Raw genomic sequence first — 22,138 nt, forward strand, 5'->3', positions numbered from 1 at the left:
AATGCTATGTCAAATTACACTGTAAAATGTGTATATTAAATTTCTGATATTTTCAAAAGAATTGCTGTATGAATCTTACCTCTAGAAGGAAATCATAAATTTCATTTGCGTATTCTGAGAAAGGTACACCGATCGAAAAATGACACACCAATGTTGCTAAAGACAGATTTTTATCCCTGTAACAACATTATTAAATTAGCCTACACGTAAATTAAGCGTAACACAACATCGAGTTTATATATTTAACATCTGCAATGAATTTCCAGTTTGCTTAACAAAGTATTAATTTCCCGCTAAAGGAAAGTAAATCAGATTATTTCATGATTTGACAGGCTCTGCTCACGTTTATTTAAGTAATATGTTATAACTTCACTGTTTTATATTCTCTAACGAAATAATAAAAAAAATAAATGTTAAAAGCCGTTGGGAAGAATATATTGGGATACTATTTGTGTTAATTTCAATTTAAGAATGTGCAGATATATTCGTATTTGACAAGCAAAGAGTTAAAATGTTAGCATTCTTTCTTTTAAGGTTAGTCCTAAATAAGTTTTAAGGTTAGACCTAATCCTAGATATTTGCACAATTTTCAGAAAACTGCAAAGTAAATAGATGACAGGTAATACAATTGGCTCATATTAATGCAACATTCTTCCAGTTATCAGCAGTCCATGTCCCATTTTCTCGAAACCAATGTTATGATTCCATATCAGCTGTTTCTCCCGTGCAACCCGACCCAATATCTTCATATCATGTAGCTAGCAGAGGATTTTGATTGTCGACACTGGCTACGGGAAATACTGATTGAGTTCCTCCACCACTTGCACAGCAGTTGCACAACGGATTTGAATGACAATCCGCTTTAATGTTCCTTGGGACCTTATTAATTAACGACCATCTTCCGATCACTGTTCCTCTTCGCCGATGAGGTTTAGTAATGAGTTTTGTAGGCTGCCATCGCCTTGAGTTTTGTTTCTTGGGAAACACCCAATGATAACTACTTTCTTCACATTCACACCACATAACCGAGCGCCAACTATTTCTCTTAGAAAATCAACGAGGTTGCACATCTTACACAACTACCGTCTGCTCAGCTAATTGCGCACTGCTGTACTACCGCTCCTTACGTAGTATGAAGTTTACTCTAACGAACCGCCACCAAAACTTGGCAATCTGATCGCAGAATGGACGTTAGAAACCCAGATATCTGACGTGTATCTAGTTCTAGTTGTTTCCATTGAACTGATAATTATCTGTATATGTTACTTTTATTTATTTGTGTTTGTTATTGCTGAGTATCTTCTTCAGACATAATTATACGTTTTGCACACTAGAATTACAATATATTCCAGTGTGCTTATACTAACAATAATATTTCAGTAAATTCATTAATATTCATTTTTAATCTGATATAGATGGTTATCAAAATAATATGGAAATATCAGACGCCTGGGTTTGCAATGGTTAAGTGGCGATCACAGCACCCAGATGTTGGTGAGAAATGTATTAGGGCAAACTCCGTACTGCGTACATCGGCAATGTGCAATAAATTGAGAAAACGGACCGCCTCTCTCATTTCCAAAGGGAGCAAATTGTTGATGCTCAAATGGTGCGAACGTAACGCAAGTAGCTAGTGTGCTGGGTGTGCCGCGAGGGATGTGTCCAAGGTGATGAGGGTTTACAAACCTCACGGTGAAACTACATCGGCTAAAAACTACAATGGTCAGATGAAAACCGTTAGTTACGGACCCTGCCGAATATTAAATCATTTGTCGCTTAGAACAGTCGCGTGACTACGATCATGGTGGAAAGACTACAAGGTGGTTGCATGCGCATGTCGCCTGGTGCGCTGTCGTGGCTGTGACGTCATCTGGTTTGCAAGAGACAACGGGAAAAGGCGCGGCTTTAAGTGAGAAGTGGAAATCCTTTGTTACTTTGTTCTTTTAAATGATATCGAGAATGCCTAACTGTGCAGCATACGGCTGTAGTAATTATTACATAAAAACTAAGGGAACTAATATAAAATACTTTAGATTTCCTCAAAAAGAGGGGGAATGTCTCCAGAAATGGATTTTAGCTTGCAGGTGACAGGACAAAATAAACCTAAAATATGGTACATAAAAGTAATAAATAAATGCAATGTTAAATGAAATTAAAAAAAGCGATTTCATTATGTAGTTTCTTTTTAGTATTAATAGTATGTAATAATAGTATATAAGAACTGCAGTAGCTTGTGTTGATTCTGCATACAAAAATCCAATAGTGCGATTTAAAAAGACGAACTTTGAGGCAAGACCCGGATTCGAAATCATGAGGGAGGGGGACCGACAGAGGTTATCATTTCTATCATCATTTCCTTCTACATAAGATATTGAGACAAAATTTTCCCCAAAGAGGCAGGCATGTAACTCGAGAAGGGAGGCACGATGATCTAGGAGGCTTACCTCCCTCGAGCTACGCAAATGGAGAGCATTGAACGCGTTAAAGTAGTTCAGGTCCCATTTCATTCTGGAGGTCTGCATTCCCTGTAGCCTCGGTGCTAAAACGGGACGTGCACTTCAAATTAACTAACGAATGGAAGGTTCGTAATAACGATTAACGGTTACAAAGATATATAACAATGTATTAGATCAAGAGAATAAAGTATCCACCTACCATGTCAGGGCGACATTGTCGGGACATTTTTACACTCAGATTTTGAAATTTTTGTTCATTTTAATCATAACTTTGGATAATTACATATACATATTTAGGGGCCCCCTCAAGAATTACAAAATTAAGAATGACTGCAGTAAATTTAAAAATATGGTAGATTCTCAACCAATCAAGAAAGCACGGTGGCTCAGTGGCAGAAGGCTCACCTCTGGTGCAAGTGATACTGGTCCGCTTCTCGGTCAAGTGAGTTTGTGGTGGACAACATCGTGTCCGTGAGTTTCTCGGGGTACTCCCACATTCTCATTCCATCAAATTCCACATAATCATTCACTTGCATTTATCTTTTGTCTTCTTTAATCCACGGGACAGAAAACAGAAAACTTATCAAGAAAATTAAGAAAATTATGCAATTTTATGGTTTATATGTTTCCTAGTCTAGCTGTAACACCCCTACATCGTCTTTACCTACGCCTAGTACTTTGTTTCTTGCTTGAAATAGACAAGTTGCAATTTCTTTGTTTGAGGTGCTTTGTATATACATATTTATTTCTATATATTTTTAGAACACAATAGTATATGTAACGTTTTATTTCGTACAAATGTTTAACAATACATTTTGTAATGGCCTAAATTTTTACACTAATAATATTCAGAGAACTGTCAGTTTCACCAAACCTTTTGTTTAAATACAAATTCTATAAATAAGCGATCAACGACTTCAAATAAGATAATTTCTTTTTATAAATCAAAAATAAAAACGATGTTTAAAATATTAAATACGTGCGTCCCTGCTCAATAAAGTTTTTAACCTCCCCTGAGATTCTGACGAAACTTACGTGAGAGCAACCTCTTTAAAAAAACTGTCCAAGCATAACGAAAATATACGTACGTGCATTTCTGTTTACGAAAACCATGAATTCTCCCTTGAGATATTCTCAAAATTTATATGGGGTCATCAGTAAAGAATTCTCTTTTAAGCAAAATAATAATAATAATAGTAAATCAAAACCGATCATTGTATTACGAAAATATACTTGAGCATACATAAATATATGATAATGAAATGCATTAACGACACACTGTGTTATAGATTATTCAGGCCTATGCATATTCGAGTGTATTACTTCAGATGTTTAAAAAAGAAAAGAAAGAAAGAAAGAAAAGAAAAGAAAAAAAGCAGAAAATGTTGTGAGTAGTATTGGCTTGTTCAAGCTTCAAAGTTGTTTAATAAATTTATGAACTGATATTGCTGTTTCTTTTGCTAATGTAAATATCTTCCTTTGAATTCACTTAGCTTAAGCATTGATTACATTACGTTTATATAATTATTGTTTGTACTAAAATTTTTACTTCGTTGAACATCACTATAAATAGAAGAAAAGTTTGCATGTAAGATACCAGCGAGCAAGCGCTTGTTAAAAGTTCGTCTAACTCTCGCTGGCCACGTCTGCGACCAAAATGACGTCATGCGCCAGAGCGACAAGAATGTAGCACTGCATTGCATCCACCTTGTAGTCTTTCCACCATGACTACGATGCAAGTGATGGAGAAACTCATGCGACACCTTCTATAGCCTGTGTCGACAGTCATAGTCCGCCCCGAGATAGATGACATATGGACATACAGGGTCGGGTTACACGAGCGAAACCGCTGATAACCGACCACCTAAAAACAACAGTTGGCCAACACTCAATTGCTTACTTAGGTTCACATATGTAACAGAGTCAGTATGATGTATAGGCTCCGGATTCTTAGGTTCGAACCTATTTTATTCCTGTATAGTGAATGCAGGAGTGTTTTCTTTACATTTCAAGTTGCTATAAGTAGAACTATATTAGTTTTATAGGACATAAAATGTCCTAATTGGGAGGTTAGGACCTAAAAAATTCTAAATTAGCTTTTAGAACCTATAACGCCCTAAATGATTCTTTATAATTATTTTTAACTTGATAAATACTTTCAAACACGTAGTCAACCAGTTTTCAACAATGCAATAACAAGGTTTCTTTTACACAGCATGTTTCTTTGTAATTTGCGGCTGCGATTGTGAATAAACGGGGCAGCAAGTTTATTTTTAGCAACAACAGGTGCGCGGTCATTCGATAGAAAGTTCAAGCTGATGGCGTTGACCTCTTCTCCCTGTCAGCAATGGACATTGTGTCAGTGTTCTAATCTTGTAAGAAAGGAGAAGGAAGTGTGTTTATTGGGATTGCATTTGGATCATATCAAATTTGTACGAGTTCTCTTAACATTGAAGATTGGAATTGAAAAGGAAAGATCATGCCGAAACAAAAATCATCCAAAAGTGCTCTAATTCGAGAATGGATAACATCGGACAACAACTTCACAACTGATGGCAAAGTCATCTTTTGCCAAGCATGTGACAAGCAGGTGAGTTTAAGTCTGCGATTATAGTACGACAGGCCATACATATGTTAAACTATATTTCAGCTATCAAAGAAAGTCCAAGGTAAGAAGAGTTTTATTATTTTTATTACGCAGAAGACTGCTTAGCATAAAGCTTACTAAATTAAGGTTACCATTTAAGAATGAAATAGCTAACAAAGTGTTTAAAGTGTAGTAATATTCCGTTTTCAGTAATATAAGCTAAAAATCCTAAACGGTGTTTTTAAAAACCTATAAAATCCTAAAATGCACTTTTTAAAATCCTAATTTGAATTTTTTGGAACCTAAAAATCCGAAGCCTAATTGATGTATTATGAGAGTTGCGAAAAATTGCAGTACAACTCCTGTGGTGTTAGGCAACCACAATCACGTTAAAGAATATATGGTTGCCTACAAGGATGTTACAGTGCCGTAATTACCTCAATATCCATTAAAGTGCTTCATAATATAGCTTCGATCATTACCATCAAATCCTAAAGAATACTGATCTACTTGGAAGGTATACTCTTTCAAACAAGGAAAGAATCATCAAAATTGATTCACATATGTCGAAGTTATGCTTAAACATACCATGCGTATATATAAACAGATTGAATCCAGAACTTTCTCCTCCCGTTTCTTTTAGTCGGTTAAAAATATAGGAATAAGAGTGCTGAATTCCACATTGATTACTCTAAATTCAGAGGGCAAAATTTTGAGGGTGATTTTATTTAAATTCAAGTTTATGTTAGTTAGTTTATAAAGCCCATGAAATATGTGTCTGTCTGTCTTTATGTATTTCATAGTATTGTTTTAATGTCTTTTTTTTTTTTTGGCCTCGTGGAATACCGGAGGCCGTTCGGCCATATAGGCTGGTATGTAAACTAAGTTTTTTTTGTATAGGCCTGATAATAAGTCTCTGGAGTACCGGAGAATTTCCGGCCTAAAAATAGATATATTATTTGTGTGTGCAGTGTGTGTGTCTACTATGTCTGTATTGTTACTTGTATAAATAAATAAATAAATAAATAAATAAAATAAATATAAGTGCACCTACTTCATAATATTTAGATGTAATATTTATTGAATGATTGAACTTGAAGTACTCTTCCCAGTACCTGGACTATATGAGATGGATTCTAGTGCTTTTAGTGAGATCAAAACCAATACACAAGTTTTAGCCGAATTCTTTTGGTCCAAACAATTTGAACCACCAACCACTCGCTCACGAATTTCGTACGTTAAACACATGGTTACAAAGGGGTCTGCATTAAATTGGTCTCGGTTTATATGAAAGATGTAAGAAAAATATTATTTCATTTCAATTTCGATATAAATTTGTTATGAAAGTTCCAACAAGAAATGTGTCTTCTGTCATGAAACCTTTTATGTTAATATTTATAAACACTGTCTTATCTACGTGCTACTATTATTTTCAGAAATCATAGTATTTGTATTTGATGACATATTTCATCTTAGATAATAACATTTTCTAAACAGGTTTGAATTTTAATTTTTATAAATAGCAAATCTACAATTGCAACACTTAACTCTACAATTGAATAGTTGAGTTCGAAAACCAGTCATCTCCATAGAAACTAATTTTACAGTAGAGACAAATAAAACTAAATTAGTCAATATGTATCTGACATATAGGGCTGTTTTCATTTTTGGACCATACAAAGTGCCATATATTACGGTCCGAAAAATGAAAACACCTTATACGTCAGATGCATATTGAGATTAATTTAGATTTGTTTTGTTTCTTTTCTAAAATTAGTTTCTATGAAGATGACTGGTTTTCGAACTCAACGATTCAATGATTATTCTGAATTACTTTTCACATGTTGTTCATTTATAATGTTGAAATTAAAAACTGTTTCTGTGTATGTGTGTGTGTGTGCGCGCGTGTTAGTGCATCTTTATTTGGATAGGTAAGTAGATTACCTAACGAAGCTTTCTGATTTAATATGTTCTTGGTAACCTATAGCTTGTTTCTCCCGCTCATTTCACTTCAGCGCTCACGTTGACTTTTGTTTTAATCTGATGCTTTTGCTTTAAGACTTTCGTGATTCAACCATGGTTGAAACTTACAGGTCCACATGAACGACACATGATTCTTATACATAAGACTTTGTCAATCATATATTTCAAAATTTTAGTTCAATTAACATTTATAGTAATTCTAAAGATATCCAAGTAAAATGGATACAGTATTTAACATCTTTTTACATTTTACATTTAAATGTTAGACTTTTTAACACGTCATAACTGTTAAAAATGGTATCTCCAGCACCTCCCCATTACATTCGCGACATAAGAGACTACCTTGACGAACACCTACCAAACAGATGGATTGAACGAAAAGGTAGTATTGAGTACCCTCTACGCTCTCCACGATTTGACCTAATGGATTTTTTCTGTGGGAACATGTCAAGCACAATGTTTATAGTACAAGGTCAGCTACAATCAAAAGTTGAAAGCAGTCATTGAAAACGAATGTGACCGAAATACCAACTGCAACGATTTGGTATGTTTTGGATTCTAGCGTCAGCGTTATCAGATGTGGACGTCAGCGTTATCAGCTGTGTCTGAACCATAATGATCAACAGTTTGAACACTTTCGAGAAATGACTGGTTCTGGTTTCTACGTTTGTTTACATTACATTTGAATTTTGAAACTTTTCCGTATCATAATAATTATTAGTGTTATAGTCATTCAAATACTATATACATTTTATTGGAACACTCTCTACTTATCCTATACAAGATAATACGATATATGCCCATGATATGCTTCTTACCACGTAGTTGCAGTGAAATTCCTTCGTCTGAAGTCATAGAAGGCTGCGGTAAAATTGAACTTAGATTGCTTGAACTTGTTTTCACTGCAAATGGTAACAGCTGGGAACGGGATCTCCCAAACAGGAGTAGTTCCTTCAGAGAATGTAACCATCACTGGAGAAGTATTCCATTTCACCCATGCCATACGTATCATATAGCTACAACCTAATATACTCATAAGTATGGAAACAACCCAGAAAATTCTGCAAAGATAATCAGGGAGGGAATGGGAAATTTCATCATAATAATGTGTTTAAATTGCAAGTATGAAAAATAGAAAGAAGTTCTCATAGTCACCGTAGTTCAACAAAACACTGCAACAATATACTGTTTATGACTTTGATCTGGTAGTGACTGGTTGGCAGAATGCATTCCGAGGGAAAGTACTTGGAGATTAACAAACAAGTTAAACATGTTATAAACTACCAAATGCCAATATTTTGAAAAGACAGAGGGTCAGCATGGTATGTGTTCAGGTTTAAGTACTAAATAATGAAATGAACTTTTATATCCATATGCACATCTTTCCTGCATCAGAATTGAAGACCACCGGGGAAAAGGAGGTAAGTCAAGAAATGACCGAAAATTAGTTAGCAGTAGAATTATGTAGCCTGAAAGGTGAAGTTGACAGGGACTAAAAATTAAATCCCACAGTAAGAAGAAAGTTAGTAACTAAAAAAAAGATAATGCTAAATATTTTGCCCATAAGGGAAGAAGCAGGTAAGTCAGTGGAAAACAGGGCAATTGTGTAAACTTATATAAAACTACTTTGCCTCCCTTTCCCCTGTAGTCTTTAATTAAAACATCATATAACGGTTGAGAAGAAGGAATCATATATGTTGGGAGAAAATATTTTACTTAAAGAAGGAGAAAGGAGAAGGAAAAAGAAAGAAAGATAACAAATGAATAAAGGAACCATAAACAAGAATAATTAAAGGATAAAAACGTATCCAGCAAAACGATATTTGTAATTGGACAAATACTCAGCTTAACAGGTGAAACTGGAAAAACACAAGTGTTTCTTTTATGGGCGGAACTTAAGTAGAAAGTTGATCTCCGGAAAGTATATAAGAGGTGACCAACTCCCAAGAAGCCAGAAGGAGTGGACAGAAGTCTGATGAAGACAGTTAGTGCGTTGAAACTGTAACATATTTGTGTGTGTATGTTTTTTATATATATTACTAGCTGAACCCGCGCTCTGTACACAGCGCATCATGTAATAAAGAAATAATGTCCATTTTTTAAATATTCAATGAGAACTGAACAATCTACACAAAATTTGCAATCGATGTGCGAAACCGGCATCTTTCTAGAGCTTGTGGTTTCCAAGATATCATTGTCAAAATATTGGCCACAAACACATAAATGTCCACAAACATGTAAACTTTTCTTAACCAAAAACATATAAACCTAGCTAGCATTTTAACAATAGATTATTACAATAGTCTTGCTCAGTGTGTTTTTGTGCTCTTTTATTTACTATTCCATTCGGTTTTATTAACTAAATATATTGAAAGACAGTAATTATATTTATCAATATTATTTTATAATAATTACGGTTTGATTCTAGTGGTGAACATAATTATACACTAGGCTCTAGATAGAAAATTTTCTCATTAAAGAACAGAAACCACGATATTTGATACAAATGCCATTAAATTCGTCTATAATCAGATAGCTTACTTTTCAACCATAAACCTTCCTTCTTCGGCAATGTATTGAAAACCATGAAGTGTACATGTCTGCGCGTATTCTTTCAATAATTTTAGCATACTTTTGTAACATAAAAATTTTCACTTTTTACATAAATAACACCTTCAAACTAGATTTAAAAATATATTAGTCTGGCAATACTTATTGTTTCCATTTTACACTATACCCTGGAAGTTAGCGTAAACCAAAGACAATTTTTTCTCGTTGCCTAAGAACGACGTGTGGGTTTAGTCTTATATTAATTAAATCTTGGGTGAGAAATGCTGCAGAAGTATGAGCAAACATCATTATTTAACATTTAATTGGAACACACAATTTTGTTAATCACCTAAATGTACTCACAATTGAATAGTGATTGATAAAGATGTTTTCTTGTCATTTATTTGGTCTTCTATTATTGGTAAAGATTTAACAACGTAATAAAATGAAGACTCCATGACTCTTTAACGAATTCTTTCTTTCATTTTCTTTTACGATTAGATTATTGTATTTTCTTTGTGAGTACGAAATCTTCATTTGATATTAACTTGAAACTTAGACACATTAGTGAACCCACACGGGGAATCCACTGGGTCCATACTCCCCAAACTTCATAATTTGACATACATTTCTACACTTTTTAAATAAAACTGTACTTTTCTTGAGAGAGAGAGAAATGATCGATGTAGTTTGATCTTACACTTCATCTGTACATTTTCTTTTCTTATTAAAACAAACTACTTGTATCATTTTTCTCAGAATATACGTGACAGTACTTAACAATTACTTATCGTCTTTTCGGATGCAGAATAACATCAGTTCAATTCTAGATAGACGTAGTGTCTTGTGGTATTGGACTCCATCTCTATGTTGAACCCCACTCAACAAAAATTTCTGAGTTCGTGCTTGGTTAAACTTTTAATATTTATACTGTATTTGGTTTTCCTTCGTATTGTGATCTCTGAGTTACACAATTTCACATAATAAGCACATTAACAAATTAGGTGTATGCACTGTTTTCGGAAAGAGAATGCACCCCTGACACTAGTAAAGTAGTCTGACGTTTGGTTTTAATGTCTTTCATTATACGTATAGCAAACAAGTGGAATTTCCCGCGTATACATAATGTTATAATAAAGGTTTCCTCGGCAATTTTTGTAAAAGTTTGGTCAAATAGTACACATATTGGCTTTCTACAGTAGTAATTCCTGTTGCTTGTGTGACAGGTGTTGTAGGCTGTAATATCGGTTGTAATAACGGAACAGGTAACATAGAGGTTGCATGGCAATCCAGGAACCTAGAATTTTCTCTTTTCGTTTCGAAAACTGACACTAGCAGTGTGTATAAAATACTACGTTCACAGGACCTCCCAGTAACATAATACTACCCAGAACATTGAGTCGTCGCGTATGTATCTCCAACTTTCAATCCCAACTCATAGCACAGGGTTGTTTGAAGACCAATATACAGCTACAATCTTGCAGTACTGTTTTGCTACTCTAAGGTCGGGCAAACATTGACTAGACAAAAGCCAGCCAAGCCCAGGCAGGGGGAGGCAGTAGATGATCCGGAGAGAGATCTCAGAATGTCTACGTCACAACGTTCGAGAGGTCGAACGTCTAGCACGTGCTCGAGTGGATATGTGGTGCGAAGCTTTCTTCCGTTACTCACATTAGAGAACTTTGGCTTAGCTATCCTGTCCTTTGGACAATATACAGCCATCCTAAGTGTGCACATCATAACTCCCAAAGTGAAAAGGTTCAGAGAAGGCTATATTGAGGTACTTTTCCCCCCGCTATTTTTTCTATCTAAAATACAAAAACAGTGCAAAAAATTAATCCATCATATGAACGACTAGTATTAGAAACATAATTAGGCAATGTAAAAAGGAAGAAGTCCCAGCTATTATTTCACCTACCATTGTGATTGTGTCCTGTAATGTCTCTAGGCGTGCTGTAATTGCCCTCCGGGAAAATCCTACACAACATGAAATGACCACACGGCTACACAGGTCCCAGACAACTGCAAATCACACTCTGCGCGACAAATTAAACATTTAAGAGATGTTATTACCATTACCCTATTCGGGCACATGATTAGAAGAGAAAGAGCAATTGCAGATACAAGCACCATCTATCTGGGAGCAAATAAAAGTTTGTCTTACGCTGGAAGAATCTTGGATTTATCTATCCGATTGTTGGAAAATTCACGTCAGGACTTACATTTCAGGACCAAAAATACCGCTCAGAATTTGTCCGCCACTGCAAAGTAAAATTTTGGAAAGAATTTACAATCATAGCGGAATACTGCTATAATGAAATTATTCATTATTCGTCAGGTGCGTAAAGACTGAAATCAACTCCGAATACTATCAGCAACACATACTGGCACCCACACCCGCCGATCCTTGGGGCTGAGGACTCTCATTATTAAAATTCTTGCTGCCTGCTTGTAGATAATGAATCACCTAAAATTCCTCACCTCCAAAGTTACAAAAATCAGCACCATAGCTGGCAACTATTTATACAGAAGACCTACCTTATCAGTATGGAAATGTATGTTATAAATCAAATCCAATTGCACCAAGACAAGACCACATCTCATTCTACTTTCAGATTTCTGCAAAGAATGGAGACAACCAACGGCATCAAGACAATTGAAGACAACCATTTGAGGGCTTATCGGTGAAGTACGTAGATATAATCCTTATAGATGTCTGCGCGTGATTTAGTGATTTTCTTTAGTATGCTTGCGATTAATCTTTATTTACATAAAATATGAATACTCATTTCCACTGAGTCCAACAGTTTATCCAGTACATGACTCAATCATGAAGAGGAGCGAGTACAGCCTAGAGCTCAACGACGTTGGGGGAAAAAAACGAGAGCTGCTGTGACGTCACTATTTGCACATCCAATAGTGGACATTTGGGATCGGCGAAAATGCGTACGAAGTGAAGAAAGAATACAAGCAGGGCAAATTAATTCGCAGTTAGCATTTTATTTTCTGAAATTAGCGAAACGGGTTGCACGAAACTAGTAACGTCATAATAATAAAGAGCATATTTTTTTCGCGCTCGAACCTAGCCACCCGAAACACTAAGTTTCAAGTTGGTCACAGGGAAGCAGGTGAGGTTAGATTTATATCGAGGTTGGACCACCCGTGTGATGTATTATCATAAATAGGGGACAAGGTGGAACAAAACGAGCCCTGCAGAGCTTCTTACCCTTTTCACTCGCTCACCTATGTTTCGTAAGTGTAAGTAAATCAAATTCTTTATCAATAAAGTTGTTTATGCAAAATTTATGCATTATATATTACGTACAAGCGAAAATGAGTATTATTTTCATCGTATTTTAATGAAAAAGTGACATGAAAATTAAAAAAAAGATTTCCTTTCGGGTGTTTTTGAACCCAGATCAAAAGCTATTCTCATTAGTAGCCCGCTCGCTAGCATGCTTAGCTACGACAGCCAACAGCATCTGGCGTTTGCTTTCTGCCATATGCATGCTACGTAGCGAGAAACGGATAACTCCAACCAATCAGAACAGTGTATTTACTTCCTATGGCTAGGGTCGAGCGTGATTAAATTATATACTAAGAAAGACAAATGAACTGTATTTAATTTCAAGTAATTACAAAATATTGATTTTTAGAACATTTTATTGATTAAAGTAACATATGACAAAACCCAAACAAACATAATTCATGTGTAAAAATAAGTAGAAATAAAATTAAAGCTCATTCGCATAAACAATATTGTTTACATGTCACTAATGATGCACATATTTAATCAAGCTTCACTTCTAGGGTTCTTCTCTTGATTCACTTTGATAGCTGGCTCTGGCAGCGGGAAAAAACCATGACTTCGGTGGAAATCTGATATGTCCTTTATTATGGTTGGCTGAAAAATAAATAAGCATAATTATTATTATTATTATTAGTAGTAGTAGTAGTGGTATTAAATATGACAGCAATTCAATGTCAAATAATTATTTGCTTCTCAATCCAAACAGTTCTCAATTATGGATCAAAACCAAAAATTGCGTCGTTCGGGAAATTGATAATATATAGTTTAACGTCCCACGTTTATCTACTACGGCTAATGGAGACAATGACGATGATGATAGTTAACGAACTGATAAAATAAAGAAACCAGGAGGGAAAAATAAGAGAACTCCGCGAAATCCTATGCACACAGTGTTAGTCCACCATAAATTCCACTTGGTGGGAGCTGGAATGGAGCCAGGGACCCATGTATCAGAGTTGGGCGCTCTATCACCGACCCACCCAAGGATCTTATAAAATAGAGGATCTGTCCTTACAACTAAATCTTGAAGCCATACGTCACAGTTTCGCTACCCCTACTCTGCCCACTCCGCCCAATAGGATCGCAATGTTTTGAGCCAACAATCATGGCGGAAACGAAAGTAGCCAATCAGACGATGGTAGAAACGAGAGTAGCCAATCAGACGTGCCAATGCTCTGTTGCTTTTTGGTTTCACCGATTTAATAGGATGAAGATACATATGAGCAGATCCTCTATTTACAACATCCTTGGACCCACCGCTATAAATTTTAACATGAAGTGCTTTTATTCATTGTAATTTAATCTAATGTATAAAATTGAAAGTGACTATATTTGTGACTTCATGACTCTTGAACCAGCGGACCGAACTCGTTCAAATTTTCAACATAGATGAGATTCGAGTCTGGGTTGGATTTGATCATTTCACTTTGACGGTGCAACTTAGAACAGGGGAAGGAGAAGGTATATAAAAATTGAAAATGACTATCTTTGTGACTTAAGAGTCTTCATCCCGGCGAAATTAAAATACCGCTAATTTTACAGTAATTATGTGATAATTTCAAATAGATAAAAGATAATCGAAATGTGGAACAAGAGCGCCCTAAACAATAATATTATACATGATAAACCGTTATTACGACTCACTTATCTGCTTTCGATTTTGAGTCATTTTGAAAATCGGCATTTATTTTCGCGTTTCTAAAGAGCTGAAAACGGAAAGCCACTAGGTGACTTGTGATAACGGTACCTCGTGCAAAATAATATTGTCTAGGGCGCTCTTGTTCCATATTTCAATTATCTTTTATCTATTTGAAGATATCACATAATTACTGTAAAATTAGCGGTATTTTAATTTCGCCTGGATGAAGACTCTTAATAACTCTTGAACCACACGACGATCTCGATCAAATTTTCAATATAGATGAGGTTTGGGCCTGGGATAGTTTTTATCATTTCACTTTGACGAGACAACTTAGATAAATGGGAGGAACGGATACTTAAAAAAAGATAGAAAATGACCGATATTAGTGTGGAATCCATAGTTTTTGGGGTCGCTGAGATGAACAGTGGCACTTTCGATACCGTTAAACGATATATAAACGATCGAAAATGACCAATATCAGAGAGCGCTTCCGTTAGGGAACATATTACTATTTTTTTCTTATTTTAATCCAGTGAAGCAGGTAATACACACGAGTAAAGTGTATAAAAATGAAACAGATCTTGTGTGTGATCGAATCGTAGAAAAACGAACTGAAACTTCTAAAATGAACTTTGGAATATAGTTACCAGCTACCACGAACTGGGGTTTTATCCACCCCAAAATAGAATATCTGATAGGTTTCTATCATTATACTTTCACTGGAATGCATATTATATTGTGTTGAAGGAAATTCAAATATTTTCATAAACCAGTTCTCTCAGTGCGGAGGCGCCTTTGGCGTGGGAGACCCGGGTTTGATTCCCGGCCGGAGCTCATGTGGTTCGGATTCCACGTTAATCAGTAGGTCCACGTCTCATATAGCCTCGCTGCTGAAAGAGACGCTAAACTAAAAATCAACATCAACATCTCAGCGCGGAGAACGGACATTTAAAGTAACACAATACAAAGGATATATTTTGTCAGAAAGCATTATTAGAGACGTTGTAAACATTTAAAGTATCTATCGAACATTATTATTATTATTATTATTATTATTATTATTATTATTATTATTATTATTATTATTATTATTATTATTATTATTATACATTGTTTTCTTCAAAGTCTACAACATTTTTTTAAAAAAATCTCAGAATAATTTTGTTAAAACCTTACAAACACTTGTATTTGTAGTGATCAATATATATCAGCATATAGATTAATTATTACATAAAATATTACACTCATTACTCCTTTACAAGTGTTAAGGCACTTCGTAGAGAATATTCTTTGTTTCATTGCTATTATATCAATAAAAATAATAATTTAACTCAATGTTAGCAGATAGAAGTGTCACTTGCACGCCACGTGAAGGAATTTGGTTTACATGGTGTGATATTTTCTTAATTAATATTCAAAACCGGAAGTGGTAGTATATTTTAATCACTTTCAGTTTTGGGTGAAAGATTAGAGTGGGAATGGTATATATTATTCGGATACTTTATTGATTGCAAAAGACCGCTCCCCGCTATATGTTACGGCTTGTTTTGGTTTTAATAGAGGTTAAGACAGAGAATGGTACCTATTCTTAGAACGTTAAATTGATTCCAGAAATGCTTCTCGATATCTTTTATCATCAGTACTCTATGTAGATCCATACTAAACAAGAAGTTGTAGTGAATTTCTGCGACTTACGGTTTTAATAGGGAGTTAAAGGTATCGAGAAGGTGTTGGTGAAATGTAGATATTTTGGGACGCTTAACCGATGGCAGAACTCCACTTCTGGCTATCTATTACAGTTTTTGCTTTATAATGATCAACGTTGAGACAGGAAATGGTTGATTTCTACCACCTCTGGTTTGAATATCAGCTCCATCAATGGACTATATTCCTGACTTTGACCATCAATATCCTAACCAAAATTAATCCTGATCCGTCAAATTTTTCCTCCCCCTTTTTTTTTTTTTTTTTTTTTTGTCTCCCGGACGGACACGCGAACAGGGTAAATATATAAAGGAGTTTTGATAAAATAAAATCCTGAAACTTGCTCTTCACCTTTTGAAATTCAGAAGGATGTTCACTCTTTATTAAAGGCTGTAAAGAAAAACACAGAAAAATGCATTTCCAATTATTGTTAAGTGACTAAATTTGCTACAAAATGTATTTCTTTACCTCTTTCCACCCGTCTTCAATTACAAGAGGTTTCTCCTTCAATTCTTCTTTGTTCATTGGCATAACGTAAACAGCCAGTTTGCATCGTTTTGGAGATCGCACCTTAAAATATGTCTGTAAAAAAGGTATTTTACAATTTTATTTAAATTAATCAGAACATTTTTCATAAACAACATACTCGTATCAAATAATATGCTATTAATACGGTAAGCAATAAATGTTATATATATCTCTACCAAATGCTCTGTTACGCATGAACTCTCTTGTTCTGAGAAAAGTGAATTTTCAAAGAACTCTGAATAACAACCACCTCTAAGTAAGACAGTTAAAGAGATTCATTTATTGGAATTAAGTGTGATATTTCACTCTTCGAATCGACAAACAGAGGCGTCAATTTTGTTTTTTGTAGCACAATAGCGTCATAAGGTTTAGGGATCCCTGAAAAAAACCTTATAAATATCAATCACATTTCTTTTTTTAGAGCGTCGAAGCATACAAGTATCAGTTAGAACATTCCTGTATTGCATAAGGAGAAAGAGTTGAGAAGACAGAGATGGACAACTAATCAAAACTTAGTCTATTTAACACTCTATAGTAGCAATCAAAAAGCTCATTATCTATTAAAAATACAAGGTATTAATCTATGTTGAACATGTAAGTTAGTTAATGAAGTGCTAATTCATGGTTATGAAATCGAATACTTCGGGCATGGCATAATAATGTTTTAAGAATATTTCACCCAGGGAGACTTTCAATAAAATGGAAAGATAAAAGTAGTATTACAAAATTACTAGTAACTTAAGTGCTCGCAGAGATATGCCTTAGGGGTAATTTCTCCCTGAGCTATGTCCTTAAATCATTACTGTATGAGTATGTCAGAACAGGAAAACGTACAATTGAGAATTGTGTGTCCGAGTATGGTTGTAAGAAACAATTGCAATATAAAAAAAATCAAATAAGATGAATTGGAGAGAAATGAATCTATACAGGAATGTGATAAAAGATGATTTGTCATAATTATTTCGTGTAGAATAAGTAAATTATCCAATCACTTATTGGTCGGTAATGTAAGAAAACATTCGTACCTCCAGATTTGTATTCAAAAGTAAATATTTTCCATCTGTATAGAATTTTGTAAGAGAAAACTCTCTCTTCTCCCTTGGAAGTGGAACTATCTCTGAGTACAAGTACCCGTATGAAGGAAATTTTAAATCATCAAGTTGTGAATATGTGCAAAGGTCGGTCAAAAAGTCAATAATCTACTGTAGCTAGTAATGGTAAGAACTAGAAAAGTGAAATTTTGTAGGTAGAAACCTTTTGTTCCTTTGAAATGACATTCAATATGTGATCCATTTGTCTCACTGCACTGGAACCATCTTGGCTTTCATGACAAGAATATGTTGGTAAAATTCTTGAGGTTAGCCATTATACCACTTTTTCACATACGCAATGAGCTAGTTATCATCTCGAAGCTGTTTTTCCTGCAAACGAGCCTTTGTAAGTCCAGGAAATTATTCTGGAAAATTTACAGAGAAACTTTGCACAACGTAATGAAATACATTCTTTCTGATTTGCGTAATCTCCTGGTTCAGAACCGTGAAACTCAGCGAGCAAACTTTTTCTGCATCTCAATCGTTGTATGTATTAACATTAACACAGATCCTTTTGCAATACCTTGTGCTCCATGATCTGTCTCGTGATGACGCATCTGTCTTCTTGGATGAGTTTCTAAATAACTGATACGCTTTCATTTATTGTGACGGCTAAAAGACAATCTGACAGCAACTGTCCTGATGATGCAATCATCATAGTGAAACTTCTGAAAACCCTTGACACACATTATTTTCATTCATTGTATGTCCTGACAGACTGACAGCAGTTTACTGCTAATCGATATTGGCGACTTATCCCCGGATTTGTAGAGGAATTCGATTATTGCACGTTTGCTTGATAGGGGTGTCATGTTATCGTCCATGGTGGCTTATCTACCTCAACAGTAAATTAAACTTAGGTACTGTATAGGTTAGGTGGTAAGAAAAAAAGTGCTTTTATCTTAACAATTTCATTTCGCTAGTGGTTACCATTATCTAACCACAGTGCATTGTGCATTACCTTTTGAGCGACATTTTCTACATTCTTTCGGTCTCGTTGCATCACGCCCGGTTAGCTTTTGACATTCTAAACACTGCTGTTAATTTTGATATATGCGACTTGATATATGTTTTTGTTCCAAGACGGTATTAGCAATACAAGCCAAAATCCTAGTACAAATTATTATTACTGGCCTTACCCTTATGTACGAGATGAATCAAAAAGTTTCGAGTCTACCTCTGTAACTCGCCAACAGATTGTAACAGATGGTTTCACTCGTATCCACAGGTAGTAAAGACCTTCATACGTCAGCATGTTCAGACATCGTGCCATGTGTATCGGAAGCTCTGCAGCTAATGCTACTCTAACGACGTATGTTACCAGATACGCGATTTAATCTTGAACACTAGTTTGGAACAATAAACGATAGCCTTTTGGACACGCGGGCTGTGCGGAGGAAAGCCTCCATACTTTCTGAACTTACTGTAAGTGATGTAAAGACTATAAATATAACCAACAAAAGCATATTCACATGTTTGTTCTAATATTAACCAAGAATAAAAATCAAACATTAGATTTCTTACCTCATAATAATCGACCATTTCTTGTTTTTTAATACGTTTGAGGTAGCGAGCTCCGTTTTTTAATCTGTCGAAGTCGTACATTCGGAACATAATCTCTAACCAATACCTTTGAGTCAAAGCAGACAATGATTCTGCTTTCTCTAGTAGCTCTACTGCCAACGACTCCTTATGTCTTTCGAAATCTTCCTCATTCATATCTTTAATATGTTCCTAAAAATTTGAAAATAAAAAATTACAGTATGGTATTGAAGTTAAGTGTTTTCATGGAAATAGATACATTCAACAATATGTTAAGCATATAATAAAATAATACTAACAACTAAAGATGAGACAGATACCAATCTACAGATCTCATTGAGCTGATCAAAATATTATGAGTGACTGTAAACAATGCATGGTATTCAAGAAAATAAAGAAAATTAGTTCGTAAACTTAAAAGCTGATATTGTACAGCGGTGGACACTTCTAAATGGTACAGCCATATGGAGATTTACGGCTAAGGTGTACCATTTAGAAGTGTCCACCGCTGTACATTAACCACACTACTTATTAAGTATGCAGTACTATGTAATATTGTGAAATTACTGTAAAGTTATTACGACTACGTATTCATTAACACAGTACTGTTAAAATACTGTAACTTAAAGTACTGTTAAAATTGAATCATTTCAAAAAGTCTTTTCTAAATATCACTCAATTCATTACTTTAACCTCAAAGGACATTTTGTCTCATTGTATATTGCCTGACAGGTATTTGTAAAAACCATTTCATCATGTTGTAAGAAGAGCCTATAAACAATAGACTAGTGTTCCATCAACCATCATGCCACATTCCTTTGTATTGCATAGCCTCCAACGAGATTGTATGATCCAAGACATCATTGTTTTCTTCCATAAAATAAATTATTCATTTTGAGTAATTTACAATGATTCATGAGTAAGTCATAAGTCGATATCTGAGGTAATTGAACTGACATTCCACATCCAAACACATAAGTCTAAAATGATACTAACAAGGGAAGTTCGGGAGAAAGCACTCGCCTACAGAAAAACTAAGCATGCCATTTGAAAGACCAATTCATGCTGATTACAACAAGCTAATGAAATTCCTGTACGGTTGAGAACTTTTCGAGAGACTCGACGTTAAATGCACGATTTGCACACGATTTATACAACCATTTGATGTGTTTGGATTAAGACCAATCAAAGATTATGGCAGGAGATTTGTACATAGTATGAAACTTCTTCAGCTGGACGTTATGATATACCATCGAAACAAATTTCGTGTGCATGCTAACGAATCAGTTCCGATCACCGCGATACATTGGATTGTTTCAGTTTGCGTTCCACAAGGCAGGTTACCGAACAAATTATATATCTTTTGAATCATCTGTCGAATTTGCTTTTCGCTTTGGTTATGCGAACTGTTCCCTTGATGGATGCAACGCAATTGCACATATAAAATGTTCAGGGCCCAAGGAAGTATTTTTGCCTGCGTCATTTCTTCATAGAACAGAAGAACAACCGTGATCATTTTTCATCTCTAAACTATCATTATTGTGAACTGTATAATGACTAATTTTAGCTAACAAACCCATTTGCTATTGCAAAACAGCTTTTGCTGTTGCCTCCGATAGATTTCAATTCGTATGTCAATATTCGTTGCTAATAATGTACTTAACGCGCTTAAATGCGGGTATACTCATTTTCTCATATAAACTTCCAAGATGAATTTCTCGAACAGTTCTCAACCTTTCAGGAATGTTATTAGCTTGTAATCAGCATGAATTCATACTTCACATGGCATGCTTAGTTTCTCTACAGGCGACTGCCTTCTCCCGAACTTTCTCATCATGTACAGACTCTCTCCCTTTTCTATTAGTCATACATCCCCCCCCCCAGGGTTCATAATGTATCTCCTATAATCTTCTGATATGTGCAATAATGTTTAATTTTAAACTTTTTCAGTGGCTCCTATCTTCAACATTATTTTCACAACCAGGACAAACCCTTGATTAAACATTGTTCTCGTACAAATTACACACTTTCACTATAAATTTTAGTTGCCGTCTAAATCCATAGTATCACTTAAAAATAGAAAGCGGGAAATTTGGAGTTTAACGTCTCTTATTAGCGCCAAGGTTTTATAAAACCGAAAGCTACTGCTTCAATTTAAACTACATTTAAAAGTAATTTTCAACTCAAAGCGTATTTATTAGAATTAGAAAAGTAATGAGTATTTAGGTATCATGAAATATTTTGTAAGTTACCTTTAACGTTACAATGAGGGTTTACAATGAATTTATTATTACAGCTATATTTGAAATTAAGTTGTTTCAATAGATTAGAAACTACAGAGACTAGAAGAAACTGTCTTCAAAAATAACCCTGCACTATATTGAAAGTACTCTTGCCTGCCAATTCTGGTTTAAGGAAATACCAACTTTTGGCATTTTAAGACAATTGGCTCAATTTCTCTGCCATTTATCCTACAGAATCTCTGTTATTTATCCTACAACAATTTAATTATAATTCCCATCATTGTAATAATAAGTGAGATATACTTCTTTAATTATTTTTCTCTCTTGCCTATACGTGGAGGGTGAATGAATCCAGTCGAGAAGCCACGAATCATGAGAACTTTGGGTAGACGGAAAACAAAATGAGAGGATATTATAAAGGAGGATCTTACAGAGACGATTGATACTGATCCAAAGTGGATTGGCTTGTCACACACTTAAATCTAGTGTAGAAGTTGATAAT

The 22,138-nt window shown here is 34.9% G+C and overlaps 2 protein-coding genes across 2 annotated transcripts in view; both read right to left on the reverse strand.

The window, feature by feature from the left end:
• The window catches only part of LOC145665478 (pickpocket protein 28-like), a 29,521-nt gene extending 21,492 nt beyond the window's left edge, over positions 1-8,029 (reverse strand). Inside the window, exon 1 of the mRNA XM_081732788.1 lies at positions 7,845-8,029. Coding sequence (XP_081588914.1) covers positions 7,845-8,029 — 185 coding nt within the window. The remainder of the gene's footprint in view (positions 1-7,844) is intronic.
• A 5,216-nt stretch (positions 8,030-13,245) lies between these two features.
• LOC145665479 (insulin-degrading enzyme-like) overlaps positions 13,246-22,138 on the reverse strand; it is a 101,836-nt gene continuing 92,943 nt past the window's right edge. The window contains exons 21-23 of the mRNA XM_081732789.1: positions 19,376-19,585; positions 16,701-16,814; positions 13,246-13,480 (exon numbers count right to left, since the gene is read on the reverse strand). Coding sequence (XP_081588915.1) covers positions 13,370-13,480; positions 16,701-16,814; positions 19,376-19,585 — 435 coding nt within the window. The 3' untranslated portion in view covers positions 13,246-13,369. The remainder of the gene's footprint in view (positions 13,481-16,700; positions 16,815-19,375; positions 19,586-22,138) is intronic.

Source organism: Thermobia domestica, chromosome 11, assembly GCF_964235325.1.
Source record: "Thermobia domestica chromosome 11, izTheDome1.hap1.1, whole genome shotgun sequence".
NCBI lineage: Eukaryota > Metazoa > Arthropoda > Insecta > Zygentoma > Lepismatidae > Thermobia > Thermobia domestica.